Genomic DNA, 15,210 nt, shown 5'->3' with positions numbered 1-15,210 from the left:
CTGAAGACCAAAGTGCTTTACCCCACTTCTGACCCGAATCACCCCCCTCCTGCTAGGTACACGTGCACTCAAGTTAACCTCTGCTTTGACCTGTGTGCCAGGAGTCGGATGGGAGAGTGCGAGAGCGAGAGAGAGACACACACACACATAAACAGAGACAGACATAGAAAGACAGAAGCGGAGAGACTCAGAGGGAGACACAGACAAAGACATACATACACTGATACAGAGAGAGACGGAGAGAGAGAGAGAAAAAAAACTGTAACTGATCTCGTGAGAACGGTAACAAAACGAGACATGTCAGATCTCCGAACCCATTGCAATAGATGACCGCTCCTGCGGCCATCAACAATGACCGTAGTCCGCCGCTTGTGCAAAACGGAGTGAAACTGACGAGCCTGTTCAGCGCGGTAGTGGTTTCGCTGTGCTGCATAGCACGCTTTTCTGTACCTCTCTTCGTTTTAACTTTCTGAGCGTGTTTTTAATCCAAACATATCATATCTATATGTTTTTGGAATCAGGAACCGACAAGGAATAAGATGAAATTGTTTTTAAATCGATTTCGGAAATTTAATTTTGATCATAATTTTTATATCTTTAATTTTGAGAGCTTGTTTTGAATCCAAATATAACATATTTATATGTTTTTGGAATCAGGAAATGATGTAGAATAAGATGAACGTAAATTTGGATCGTTTTATATAAAAAAAATTATTACAATTTTCACGATTTTTAATGACCAAAGTCATTAATTAATTTTGAAGCCACCAAGCTGAAATGCAATACCGAAGTCCGGCCTTTGTCGAAGATTGCTTTACAAAAATTTCAATCAATTTGATTGAAAAATGAGGGTGTGACAGTGCCGCCTCAACTTTTACAAAAAGCCGGATATGACGTCATCAAAAGTATTTATCTAAAAAATGAAAAAAACCCGTCCGGGGATATCATTCCCAGGAACTCTCATGTCAAATTTCATAAAGATCGGTCCAGTAGTTTGGTCTGAATCGCTCTACACACACACACGCACAGACAGACACACACACACATACACCACGACCCTCGTCTCGATTCCCCCTCTATGTTAAAACATTTAGTCAAAACTTGACTAAATGTAAAAACCAGCCACAGGGGTCTGAGGCGTGTGGATATGATAGTTAGGTGACGAGCTGAGCATCATTGAGGGTTAGAAAGTCAAGAGTTACAGCTGATGTGTGCGTGCTTGGTTTTTCGTGATTGAGCAGTAGACCACGGACATCCGTTCGGGGACGTCGTGTGCAACATACCAGAAAGAAATTAGGCAAGCAGAGGCTGACATACCAGTCAGCAGTTATTGGTTGTCTGTCCTCAAGTGATATGGTGGCAACGTGGCCGGATTTTGCAAAGACATACGCTATCACTTGTTAGGACGGAAGCACTTCTGTTTCTTTTGAATTGTGCTTGTGGGTTCTCATTTACAGATTTAGGAAGACCCACAACTCCAATTGTTGCTACTATTTTGGGTCTTATTGGTTTTTTCATGTTTGGTCTTCTGTTACGATGTCCCAAACGCGAGGAAATCTCCTTCCGTCACATGTTTATAGCATATGGTTGCACCAGGTCCACCCTACCCCGCTTTTACTTCACTAAGGTTATGGGGCACCCAACAGTCACACCGTTTCCTTACGCACCAACAGCCGTGAAAACTACAAACGAGACTTCCCGATTAAATCTTCATTCTATCTTGTATTTCAGCGTATATCATGAATTTTTGGGACCTTCTCAATCAGGGACTCTACCCTGGAGACGTTTTCTGGGGCAACGATTGTTGCCATTCGACTACAACGGTCAACGTGTTTTAACGTCCACGCGCCAGTAATAAACTATCTGAACCACCTGAAAACAGTGACTTTCGGTTGAGATTGATTTCCAAAACAGTATATTAAACTTAAAAGGCAATCTTGAAAAGCGTTTGCCTGGCAGTAGCCATAAAACATCATAGCTCGAAAATCTGTTCACGAAAGGTCAACACTGCTGGAAGTAGACCTATCACCCTTACTGGACATTTTATCGCATTGAATGAAAACGGTTGCACGGAATCAAGTAATTTTTGTTGTCACAAGTCTTAACAAAACTGGTCTTTGATGTAATGAAAAAGGCAAAGTAGTGACTTCTTTACTTTGCCCAGGTTGCAAAATATAATGAGTCCCCCTCGTGTATACGCCCTTTTGGAGTCCATAATCCGACCACAATCTGCTCTGATATGAGACGGAATGGGGCTTTAACTGGTGTGTGTATGTCCACAGAATCCCTGGCCGAAGACACGCAGGGGATGGAGCAAGTTGAAGCGATACACTGAGCCCATGTTGGACAGAGAGCGCAGAGGATGCACTGAAGTGCAGGGGCGTTACGTGCCATGCATTAGGCATGGGATGCAAATATGCTGCATTTCGAGTTGGGGACGTTGAGGAAGACAGCACATGATCAGAAATGAAACAAAACCATTAGATACGGCTTCAAAACCAGCCAACCAATCAACCAGTCAACTGCAGTGATAGACCCGAATAGAGAATGTGTTTGTTTGTTTACAATTTAGGGATCGAAAGCGTTTTAAAACCCAGCAAGCAAGAAAGTAAGCAGGCAAGCAAGCAAGAAACCTACCACCAAGCCAAACAACCAAACAAACAAAAATATCACACAAACAAAAACAAATGGTTCGATTTTATTTTGCTTTTTGCTTCATTCACTGTTGTTGTCTGCATACCTCTAAAGCAAATAAATTCTGAAAAAATGAAATCCTTTGTCTTCTGTGTGTGTGTGTGTGTGTGTATGTGTGTGTGGGGGAGGGGTGTGGGTATGTGTGCGTCAGTGTCAGTGACGCGTGAAAGCCGAGGCCGGGGCGGGTAGAAATACACCACCGGCCAAGGGGAATGTTCGTAAACCCGACGGTTCCAAGTTCAGAACTATTCAGGAATTAATTCGACGCAAGCGCTGATCAATTGTACAAACACACACACACACACACACACACAAACATACATATGTCACACACACACACGCGCGCGCGCGTCCGCAAGTACCCCGGCCACCCACATACAAAAACATACGGGCACACACGTACACACACACACACACACACACGCACGGACACACACACTGACACACCGACACACACACACACACACACCACACACATACACACACACTGAAAACTGAAGAGAGAGGGAGAGGTAGGGGGGGGGGGGGGTCAAGAATGATTATTTTTCGAAGTATCAAGAAAAGATCCAAAAAAAGAATTTCTCGCTTAGTTTCATTAAAAGTTAGCAAACATGGATGTCGTATGCCAAAAATACGGTGAATGACAACGACGATCTGTGAAAAAACACATCGAGTGTGTCAAGATTTTACGAGAAAAAGAGAACTACTGTCCTGCTCTGCGAGTTATAAAAGTTGGAAAAAAAGTTCACGATGTTTTGAGATTTCTTGAGCCTGTGGCGTCAGAACACCGTTGACAAGCCGGTGGTGACGGTGACGGTAACTGTGATGTCAGAGAAATTACTTTTAATTCCTCAACTTTGATTTACTTAGGGGTGGAGTCGTTAGGCTTAACTCATTCCGGAGGTTCTGACGTTTATTTAAGCGGACATTCACTGCCTCACTGTGCGTTTTCTGTTTACACCGTGTATACAGTGAAACTACATGTATACAAACTGCTGCATATGGATGAAAAAATATAGCAATCAAATCATGTTCTGCTTATAAAAAGCGGGTAGCCAATAGCCGTGTCACTCTGTTTTACTTGTCTCTCACCCCCCCCCCCCCCCCCCCCGGACCCTTCCCAGGCACCTCCAGTTTCAGTTTTCCTCACTCATACTCAAGTTTACGGCGTCACGCAGTCATTGTACAAAAAGGTTCTGTGTGTCTGTTTAAAGGACAAAAGTGTTTGTTTCAAATCACGTCTAGGTCAGTGGCGGCTAATGTAAGTTGTGTCTGCACCGATCGACTGACTCAGACTTACTGACCTTTTCTTCTCTAGGTCGTTTGAAAGTTAGGTTGTTTTTGAAAACCGACGGGACGGGTGTGTGTGTGTTTGTGTGTGTGTGTGTGTGTGTGCCGTGAGTGCAACATTGTTCATTTTAATGGCAGTATACGGCTATTGCATAAAATCGACACTGTCACCTAGACACTCACACTGACGCGCGCGCGCACACACACACACACACACACACACACACACACAAACAAACACAAACCATGGCACACACACACGCGCTCACACACACACACGACACACACACACACACACACACACACACAAACACAGCCAGGCTGTGACTCGATACAGGCCGACGCAAAACGACACCGACACTGAGACGGCCTGACGCTCCAGTGCAATTCCATTGACGTCAGCGCGAGCATACCGATGCCACTGAGTTGATTCTTGCCCGGCTGAGTCATCTGCTATCATATGTCTGCACTGGTGTCTGAGAGGTTAAATCAGTGACGAAAAGGGTTTTAATCAGTCGCTGTGTCAGTGACCAGTCACACTGAATGTTACTGATCAGTTGCACTGACTTGATGCAAACGTCAAGCACAGCTAAAAATAATAACAAACAAACTTTAAACAAACAAATTTAAAAAATGAGGGAGGGAGGGAGCCTGGAGGGAGGGAGGGAGCACAAATACACCCAACGATCTGCTTTTTTAAAAATTTCAGGTGTTTTGTTTTTTTTAACTGAGTTACGGGATGGAATCGGTCTGCCGATCCGGCCGGGGTTTCAATTTCAGACCACTGCCGGAATGATCTCAAATTCACGCTGCTGAAACAGCCAGTGTCAAGTGCCTATGCCACCAACATTCCGCGGTGTCTTACACCGCAGGGATAAGCTTATGTAATAAATAAATGATGCAGCCACAGCCATTGGTACCTGGCCTTACTTTTAGGAAAAGAAGAACACGTCAGTGACAACAATAACAACTCCCCTCCCAGGGGGATCAGATCGCGATAATTATTTGATACTCAAAAATCACACAACTGTCTTACGCCTGTGGCTGTGGGCTGAGGCAGAGGTCTTGACGAATACGTAGCTGGCTTTTCGCATAACAAAATTATAATTTATGCGCCGCTTACTCCGAACAGCGTAACGTAAAAACGGGCTGGTCACTCAGTGATGACGCGTGCAGAACTGGCTGGCTAATTTAAATTTAACGTCCTCACAGGAACAAGAGCCTATTAGGGACATGAGGTGTTTATATGCTGGGGCAGGGACGTAGCTCAGTTGGTAGCGCGCTGGCCGCTTTGTAGCCAGTTGGTCGCTATATCAGCGTGGGTTCGATCCCCACGTTCGGCGAGAGATTTATTTCTCGGAGTCAACTTTGTGCAGACTCTCTTTGGTGTCCGAACACCCCCGTGTGCACACATGCGCACGAAAAAGATCCCACGTTCACAGCGAAAGTCTCAGGTCTTGGAAAACACGAAGCCACGCATGCATCATCTCGCGTCTCCGATTATCATGTCGATACTTTGACGAGACAAACCCAATGCTGGTGTGTCGAAGAAGACAGCCACAGCGGGCTTGTTCGAATCAAAGTATCACACCATATCTTCAACGTATTACCAATACCTGTCCCAATAGACCAGTTGGTCTAAGAGGACGTTAAACCCTAATAGTCGTCTTTATATGCTAAACGTGCAGAACTGTGATGTGAACACACACACACGTACACACACTGACACGCGTTAAAGAAAACGATTCCTTTCGTTAAACTTAAATTTATGTACAAAGAACATAACTACACCGCGAACTGTTCATGGCCGGCGGTACGGTCCGAATTTAGGAGTAGAGGACACTGAGCTTATATCAAATTTATGATCATGTTTTACAAGACGCAATTAATAAATTTATGTACAAAGAACATAACTACACCGCGAACTGTTCATGGCGGTACGGTCCGAATTTAGGAGTAGAGGACACTGAGCTTATATCAAATTTATGATCATGTTTTACAAGACCCAATTAATAAATTAATACGGAGAATCTTATCTCGTCTTTCGAAACTTCATCGATTTAATGCGTCGCAGAATTTTCCGATTGCCCTCACGATGTTTGCCATTTAAGACTGAATCAGTCACGACGAAAAACGACTACTGCATTTCCCCTTCACGCTAAGAATATAAAAGCATGCACCCAAACGTCAGGTATTACTCTGCAAAGTGACATAAGCATGCGTCGTGACACCAAGTCACGCATTTGCGTAGCTCTACGCCGGAAATACGTAGGTTTTGCGTGTTCGTAACTTCATGATGAACCGCTCTTCCATTTGCGCCACCGGCAAGACCGCCGCAAGACCTAGGCCCCTGGCCGACCTGTAGCGCTGTCAGATTTCTGCATCTGTCACCTTTCTGATCAGTTCAGTCGGTCTCGTTGATCTTGTGAACAAACAAAAAACACCCTTCGATAGTGCTGACGATCAACCTTGGGTAGGGGAAGGGCTCCTAATATGGACCGGCTCCTAATATGGACCACCTCCTGTTCTGACAAACTAACGGCGCTAGAGCGCTCAAAAAAGTTGTATTCGCTGTATTCACCCTCTCTGGATTACTTGCACATGTCAAAACAGTTGCAGAAACACAAATCTCAAAACCGTTAGGCTTTTTCTCTTTTTTTCACTTTTGGCAGCGTTCACTCTAAATTTGCCGCCTAAAACGGACTCGTTTCTGTCCACAGCCAAAGCTTTTATCACACAAAAATTGCAGCTAAGACCGTATTTGGTACATTTTAGCAGTGTTGACCCCGGGTTTCTACTGCAAACAAAAAATAATAGCAAAATCTCAAAGTATGTGCGAGTCCCCTAATATGGACCACCTTCCACAAATCGAAGAAAACAAAAGTTAAAGGCTATTTTCATTAATTCATTAAGAAGCTTGCTGGAAATAACCTATAACTAGCCCTCGAGATTTAAAAAAAATATAACAAAAAGTCTTCTTTTCGTGGAAGTTGATAATTTCACTTATTTTCACTCTGTTTTTGATAAGCTTCTTTAGTTTCCTGGTGTGCTTCCAATAATGCTCTCATCAACCCGAAATAGATAAATCTAAAGCATATTTTAATTAGTCATATTGTACACTAAGTTGTATCATGTTATTTTGAAGTATAGGAGGCTTTTTACGGTAATTCGTGAAGGCCGCTTCACTGGTCCATATTAGGCGCCCAGGCTCCTAATATGGACCATTTGTGATTTTTTTCTGTATTTAATTTTTGCTGAATGTCTATCAAAGCTATTTCACTCTAATTAGGCCTAACGGTTAACCTAAGAGAGAAGGACCACCAAACACAAAATGAAACTTCTTCGCAAGAAAACAAGCTAGTTATCAGCATGAAACAAAAAGTGGTCCATATTAGGAGCCTTTCCCCTACTTTTCATTCATGGGGTCAAATTTGTCCGACCAATTTTTTTTAATTTAAACTTAGAAATTTGATTCATCCAAATATGTTTCCCTTCTCATTCAAGGGACGTAACCACTCGGTACACGTTTTCGAAGAAATCTAATTTTGGGGTGAAATCATTAAATTTCACCACCATGAATTTCCTTCACATGCACGAAACTGACATGCTTTTCGTCCTTAAATAAGTTCACTTCTTTAAATTGACCAGGAAACAACATTTCAGTCTCGGGTATATATATCGAGTCAGAAAGGTGACAGAGGCAGAAAGCTGACATCGTTACACCGGACTCGACATGGGTATCACTGATCAGCCTGCGTGATCCGCGATTTTGACCCTTTCGTTTTCACTTGCTGTCGGCTTGTTGCCTGCGTCATTTTTGATGCGGATGACGCCTCCGATTTCTCCTAGTTGATTTTAGTGCAAGAAAAAAAAAGAAAGAAAATGGAAGACAGCAACAACGGGGTGGAAAAAAACCCACAAACGCAAAGATCTGTCGTTATTCTGAGCGGGCCAAGGCTGTTGCGAGTTAGAGCGAGTTTGGCGCGAGCTATTCACACAGATGTACACAAGTTAGCAAGCAAACGCCGAGATCGACAGACACGGGGGGAGGCGAAAGCATGACGCACACACTTAACCACGCACTGATATCGACAATTCACTCCCATCAGTCAACATTGAAAATAGTTGTTGCCTGCGATCTTCTCGCTTGCCAGAACGCTTGAAAAGAAACGCGACTTGTGAGGGGCACGCTGAACAAATGAAAGGGAATCCCTTTTACGCCATAGATGACGTCATGACTTTTCCCATTGATCTGCCCAACATGGCGGAACCCATTGGACTCGTGCGACGGAGAGCGAGTGAGCGAACATCTTTATTTCGCTAGCTTTCGGAAGGGCGAGAGGAGGACTATTCTAAGCACGCATTGTAATGTTTGACTACGGCAGAACGTTTCAGTGCAGACACATGCATAAGCTGAATACAAAACGCCCAAGGGGAGACGAATGTTGTGCAGCAGACGGAGTGTGCGAACCCAGTGTCACTGTTGCGCGAGTTGTCAAGATCGCTTCAGATGAAAAGAAACCAGTTACAAAACCACTTAAGAGTTCTTTACAGTATCCAAGAAACTCTGTTGAATGTGGGGGTCTTTAACTAGGCACAACAATACGACTGTGCTTTTCCTTGTGTACTGACCTTCGATGTGTGTGGTCTGCCTAAAAAATGGTGTTACTGTATACTAAACAATACTGTACTTTTTGTGCTGAGCCATTAGATTGTGATTAACTGACAAAGCGTGAAGGCTACAGTGGCCAGAAACCAGCCTGGAACCTCCACTGGTGCTATTCTTCAGAGTGTAAAGGCTTTTCATTCCCGAACATTGTTGCATTCCTTGTATTGTGTACTCTTGATTGGAACCCTGCTTGCCTAGTAGTATTGGAAAGCAATTTGCTGCAAACATCAAGCCCCTCAAGGTGGTTTTGCAACTAAACTATGGTCACCTTTTGACCAGCAGAGCAAGGTGAAAAGGATCACTCAAATACCTCCAGAACAGATTAATTACACTTCAGTGTAGATGTATGCACTGGACCAGGGCAAATCTGCTATTGTCACGCCCTGAGCTGTAATAGCACCTCATTATTCTTGGCAGTTTGAGACTAAACTGCTGCTCTGTGATTCCAGCTCTGTGATTCCAGACTAGGGGATTAGCCAAGACTACGCAAACTCAACTCTGTCCATGCCTGGCAGTGGCTTTGCAACAAGTAGATCTGTTTTACTAGTCCACTGGGAGCAATGGCTCGACGAGGCAGCGAGATGACACCCGACCAAGGACGATACATGCTCTACAATCCTGAATATGGAGGAGAAATTCTCAGCAGACTCAACTCCTTTAGAAGTGAGTCAATATTCACAGATACTATTCTGTGTGTGGAGCATGAAGAATTTCCTTGCCATCGAAATGTACTTGCGGTTAGTAGTGCTTATTTTCAAGCCATGTTTACCAGTGATTTGAAAGAAAGTCGAGAAGTTAGGATTTCCTTCAGTGACGTGTCTGCCTGGACATTGAAGCGAATTATAGACTACGCCTACAGCGGACAATTAGAAATCACTCTTGACAACGCTCAAGAAATGTTGACAGCTGGTAATCATTTTGAGTACCCCAGGATCGTAGAGGCTTGTGCGGATTTTCTCAGGGGTCAGCTACATCCTTCCAATTGCCTAGAAATGGAGAACTTTGCTGCCTTACACGACTGCACCAAACTTCAGCAGAGTTGCAACTCTTTCATCTTGGAGAACTTTTCCAGTGTGGTCGAGTATGACGAGTTCCTTGAACTACCCATTGAGCGGCTAAAGCATTTTATCGGCAGTGACTTGATTGACGTTCGTAACGAGGAAATAGTCTACGAAGCTGTGATGAGGTGGGTGAAGTTTGATGTGGATGACAGGAGACAGTACCTGCCGGAACTGATGGAAAAGGTGAGACTCGGGGTGCTGGACATGCACAGTCTCAGTTTGATAGAGCGCGACCCCTTGGTGGCGTCTTCACCCGAGTGCTACTCCTTGGTCACTCAGGCACAACAGCTGAAGTCATCCATAGAAGGGCAGGTGGGAAAGCGGAGGCGTAGTATGCAGGATAACCAGGTATGATTTCAAAGACAGAGTTGATCATGCGTTTTGTCCTTAGTTTCTTGTGTGACCTGTGAATTTTAATGTGTTTCCATACACGTATAGTCTATATTTTTACAGACTGTGTTGTTATACTTAAACTTATTCTTAAAAGATAACTTGATAAACTTAGTCAAATAATTTTGCTTACTTTCTTGAAAATTGTGGTGGGGAGAGCTGAGGAGGACAAATTACTTTAATAAGGGAAGTTTTTTAAAATTTATTTTTTTAAAGGTGGTTTGACTTTGAGTTTGAGTGACTTTGTTTGAATGTTGACAATGTTTCTGGATTGAGTTTAACTCTAACTTTAAAGATGGACTTTGGTGGATGAAACTTGATCAGTTGGTGTAAATTAAAAAGTTTACTTTATTGTTTGTAAAATACTAAACGTAAAAATAAAATAGAGAGGAAATGGAATTTGGAAACAGGATGTAGTTAAATGAATATGAAATTAAGAATATATATATATTATATATGAGATGTGGTAATGGTATATAATAATTTATCAAGAGAGTGGTGCAAACTTTATTTCAGTTTCAAGGAACGCAAAGCTCAGAATATATTCAATATTCATACAGTTGTTCATGTCGAAGTTAAGTTGTTATAACTATTAGTAGAATAAACTATGCTTCTTTTTTAGTTTTACAGAATTTTAAAAACTCATATAATTTAGGGGACTAGTCTAGACAACAAAAGAGTCCATGTTTGTATGCATTCAATAACGAATAATACATAAATGTACCTCATTTTCTCAGACGTTTCATTCATAATCATAGTGTAACCAAATTAACCTACTTCATAAGACCTCCCTCTTTTAAGACCTACATTTGTCAAATTTCATGAGGTCTTAACACAGAGGTAGCAGTGTAATTAATACATGTAATCATAATCATGCATGTTTCTAATGGTCTATCATAATCACACGATGGTCAATTTCAGGTCCAGCCGCGGCCATCGACTGTAGCCAAAGAGGTGGTGGTGGTGATCGGCGGGGTTCCCCAGGACAGCACCTACCTGACCCAGACGGTGGAGATGTACGACCCCCAGCGAGAAAAGTGGGCATCTCTCCCTGACTTCCCCCAGCTGGTCTCCTGCTTCTCGGCCACCGTCCTCCACAACTTCATCTACGTCACCGGCGGCATTCTCAACAGTCACATCGTGGCCAAAACGTGGCGTTTCGACGCCATCAAGCGAGTGTGGAAAGAGGTGCAGCCCATGCTGAAGCCCAGAGCTTACCACTCTTCGGCCGTGCTGGAGGACCGACTGTACGTGGTGGGAGGGGTGAGGTACGAAATGAACAAGATGCTGAACATCGAGACCATCGAGTGCTACAACGCCACCACCACCACGTGGACGGCGGCAGGCAGGACCATGTTTCCACGGAAACAGTCCAGGCTAGTGCTGTACAACTCCACCATCGTTGACGTGGGTGGGCTGCAGGCCGGGGACGCCAAGGTGGACACGATGACCAGCTACCACATGGTGGGCGACATGATCAAACCCACCGGCGAGCAGTTTGTCCTGCCCCACGTGATCCAGTATGCCCAGATCGTGGTAATCAACAGCGTCTTCTACATCATGTGGGAGGACACCAAAGAGTTCATCGCCCTGGATGCTGCCAAGCGGACGTTCCGGCGCCTCCCCAGTCCCAAGTATGCGCGGCGGCACAGCGGGGCGGTGGTTGTGCAGAACAAGATTTACATTGTGGGAGGCTTGATCGAGTCCAAGCCCAGTCGTATCGTGGAGTGCTTTGACCCTGACACCAGTGCCTGGACGATAGAGAAGGATTTGAAGGAGGGACGGGCCATGCACGGCTGTGTCAAGCTGGAGATGAGCTGAGAGTGGACAGTGGTCAGGGTTTTACTGTCAACGTGTTACGCTGAAACAGTGAAATCCCCCCTTTTAAGACCTAAAAAAATCAGAGAAAATCGTGTCTTCAAAAGGAGGGAGTCGTAAAATGGGGGTAAATTGACAGAAGTTATGAACAGAAAGTCTAAAAAAACAAGGTCTTAAAAAGGAGGGAGTCTTAAATTTAAATTGGGGGGTCTTAAAAGGGGGGTTCCACTGTACTGTCATCAGTGTCCAGTCTTGTTGCAGAGCTACTGTGAACAATGTCCATCCTCCTGGTCACATTATTATTGTGAACACAGAACAATGTCCGATAATCTGGTCACATTATTAATGTGATTGCGAACAATGTTCGATCTTCTGGTCATAGTTTTACCTTGGCATCATCAGTATAACTATGAGTTTTATCTTGCAATATTTGCAAGTGTCTAGACACAACAGGAAACCATCATTAGATAGGATAAACTACAGCAAAATGTATTCCAAAGTCACATCGATTGTGTGAAATTGTGCAAATCCTAGGAACGTGTGTGAGCATTAATTTTTGGCATGCTGTTGAAGACGACATAACAATAAACAGTTGCGTTGGAAATGTTACTCTTAATTGTCAGCGCGAGTGAAAGCACAGCCACTAAACCTAAAAGTTGAAGTATAACAACTGCTGAGACCAAATCTGCATGCTATTCATCTTTGCATCAAGGAACAGGTAGTGCGTTTCACTATGTGTACATTCTGTCTATCTCTTATATTTATTTATAGGCTGTGTGTTGATTCTACGGTGGAGGTATGCCTGTATTAGTTTCCCAGAAGAAATATATATTGTTTGACAAGAATGGTTCATAAAGAAATTTGATTTTTCATTCACTTCATAAAACTGCAAATCAACATTTCAAATTCCTACACATTCACATTTCATGCTGACACACCACCCGATCCCTTAGATAAGTTGCAGGAAGAAAAAAAACATGTACAAAATACAGTAGGCTATTAAGATTGAGAAAAGCTTCAGTTACTTGTTTTGACACACCAGCAAATATTTAGGTCATGATTAATAACCGGCATACACACTATTCAGTTTGTTACATCATTTTTCTGGTCCTGATGCTTACCATCTATACGATTTTCAAAACAAAAAATTTTGTTTTAACAAGTGTTATGGTTACTGCATTTATGTTTAATCACTTGTTCAAATTTGGTTTATCAGTTTGTAGGCATTTGTTTTCTCTCAAGTTTAGAATGTAAAGTTTTAACATTATAATCTTAAAGGCCAACACCCTGACTGCTTGCTGTGGTGAGTCGGAACCTTTTGAAAAAAGCACCAGCACCTTTTGCAAAATTAATTCTTTAAAAAAATACCACTGTGCACAGAGCGCACCCAGGCTGTTCATTTTTGGTATGTGACCAAGTGGAGTAATGGTATAATCCCATGTGAAACTGAAAGCCTAACAGATCTGAGACGGTGAGGAGAACTGTTTTCACGAGGCGGAGTGAGGCTTTAATGCATGGGGTCTGAATACAAGCACTGCCATTATAATTTATTATAATATGATTTCATTTCATGCTAATCCTAGCTGCGCCTGTTTCAGTATTCTACTACTACTAGCTGCTCCTGGTTTGGTATGGCATTAGAATTTATATTCCCAGGGCAAAAACTTGGTGAAATTAGCTTTTAATTTTATTTTGCCCTTTTTTCAAAGGCAGTGTGTGGTTATTTGGATAAACATTCATACGTTCCTTGTTCATTTGTGTCAAATTTTGCTGTTCTTGTATGTTGTGTTATCCTTATGATATCTAATGATTGAAAACAAAAGTAATTTGCTGAAAGATGTGGCTTACATTACAGTTACTTTTGTCTAATAAACAATTTTCCGTCAGCAGAATTCAAGGTAACTTTAAACCTGGAGCAATTCCAACTTCATAATGGATATATGGCTTATTATATTACTGTGTGCTCAATAAATATTTATATGTGTTTTTGCCAAATAATTCATGTAATATAAAATTATTACATGTACTGAATTTCTTTTGAGAATAATAGTCCTTTTGTTCTCATAGCTGTGTTGCCTACAAACAAATTGAAATGTACACATAAAACTTGGCGTAAACGTATGTTTTCAACGGTTTTTTTTCTTGCACAGAAATGGCTTTTTAAACTGAGAGTGAGAGTACAATTTTACTTGAACTACTTGAGAAATGAAGCATAATAACAAAGTGTGCTGACAGTCAAAGAATCACACTAATTATCACTAACATTTCACCTACTATTTTGGGTAGAAATAGTAAATATCTGGCAGAATGTAGCATTGGAAAACACTCCAAAATTTCTGTCAAAATGAAACATATCTATGCCTGTTTTAAGCTGAACATTTTTGGCTTTGCATTATTGAGCTTTTACTCATTCTTTGCATCATAATAAGTCATAAATAAATTAGAATGACCTGTAATAGGGAGACCCTGTCTTTGATACAGCAGTCCCTGCAATGTACGGCCCCCGGCGTGAGCGGACACCTGACATGTACGGACACATTTGCTCGGCACGGAGTGTTTTCCTTCTATATTTGCCCCCCCTTAAACGGACACCTGCAAAACGTGGACACGGACACTCATTTTCGGTCCCAACAGCAGGTCATACCTCCAATGTACGGACAGACCATCGTCAAATTTTTACCACAACAAAATCGATAACAGAGCAGTCCGGCTCTTGGTGCAAAGATCACAGCCGCAATGGCGTGACGACAGTCACTGGTAACTTGAGTGCACCTGTACCCATCAGAAGGGGGGGGTAGTTTTGGTCAGGAGTGGAGTACATGCGAAGATGCCAATAAGAAACTGCACTGTGCTCTTTATTCTTGTCTGTTGGACGTAAACAACAGAAACCACAGTCGATGAAGGTCCTGAGCGAAAGAGAGTGAAAAACCGGCCACAGTTCTCAGCATCGTGTGTCTGTGTGTAACCTCTTTCATTGACAAGATACTCTTGTTTCCCCTCAGCCTTGACCAGTGAGTCGGTTGCCTAATCTGTGAACCCTTCAGTTGTCTTGCTGTGTCAAAAGTTACGACACAGTCAAGAGCTGACCTCTCTGGCCACAGCCCAACAGTTCATGGCTGGAGGGAGTGAGAGAGAGAGGGGGGTGGGGGGGGGGGGGGGGGGTGGAGGGGTAGCTGGCTAAACTCTGTGGGGTGTCCGGTGTCACTGCTTGTCAGCAGGAAGAGCATTGGAGAGAAATAGAGCGGTGTACTCTTCCACACAATTTCCAAGCATCAGTTGTCACGGCTT

At 43.0% G+C, this 15,210-nt stretch overlaps 1 protein-coding gene and 1 long non-coding RNA gene across 2 annotated transcripts in view; both read left to right on the top strand.

Moving 5' to 3' along the window:
* Nucleotides 1-15,210, top strand: part of LOC138966485 (uncharacterized) — a 114,555-nt gene that overhangs the window by 94,454 nt on the left and 4,891 nt on the right. The gene's annotated exons all lie outside the window — the stretch shown is intronic.
* LOC138966484 (kelch-like protein 21) lies at nt 7,791-14,593 on the top strand. Its single transcript, XM_070338751.1, has 2 exons — nt 7,791-10,062; nt 11,026-14,593. Exons 1-2 carry the CDS (start codon nt 9,214-9,216, stop codon nt 11,923-11,925), a joined length of 1,749 nt encoding a protein of 582 aa, XP_070194852.1. The 5' UTR covers nt 7,791-9,213; the 3' UTR covers nt 11,926-14,593.

Source organism: Littorina saxatilis, linkage group LG5 (genome assembly GCF_037325665.1).
Source record: "Littorina saxatilis isolate snail1 linkage group LG5, US_GU_Lsax_2.0, whole genome shotgun sequence".
Lineage (NCBI taxonomy): Eukaryota > Metazoa > Mollusca > Gastropoda > Littorinimorpha > Littorinidae > Littorina > Littorina saxatilis.
The sequence above is the reverse complement of the archived record's forward strand: the minus strand, read 5'-3'. Positions and strand labels throughout refer to the sequence as shown.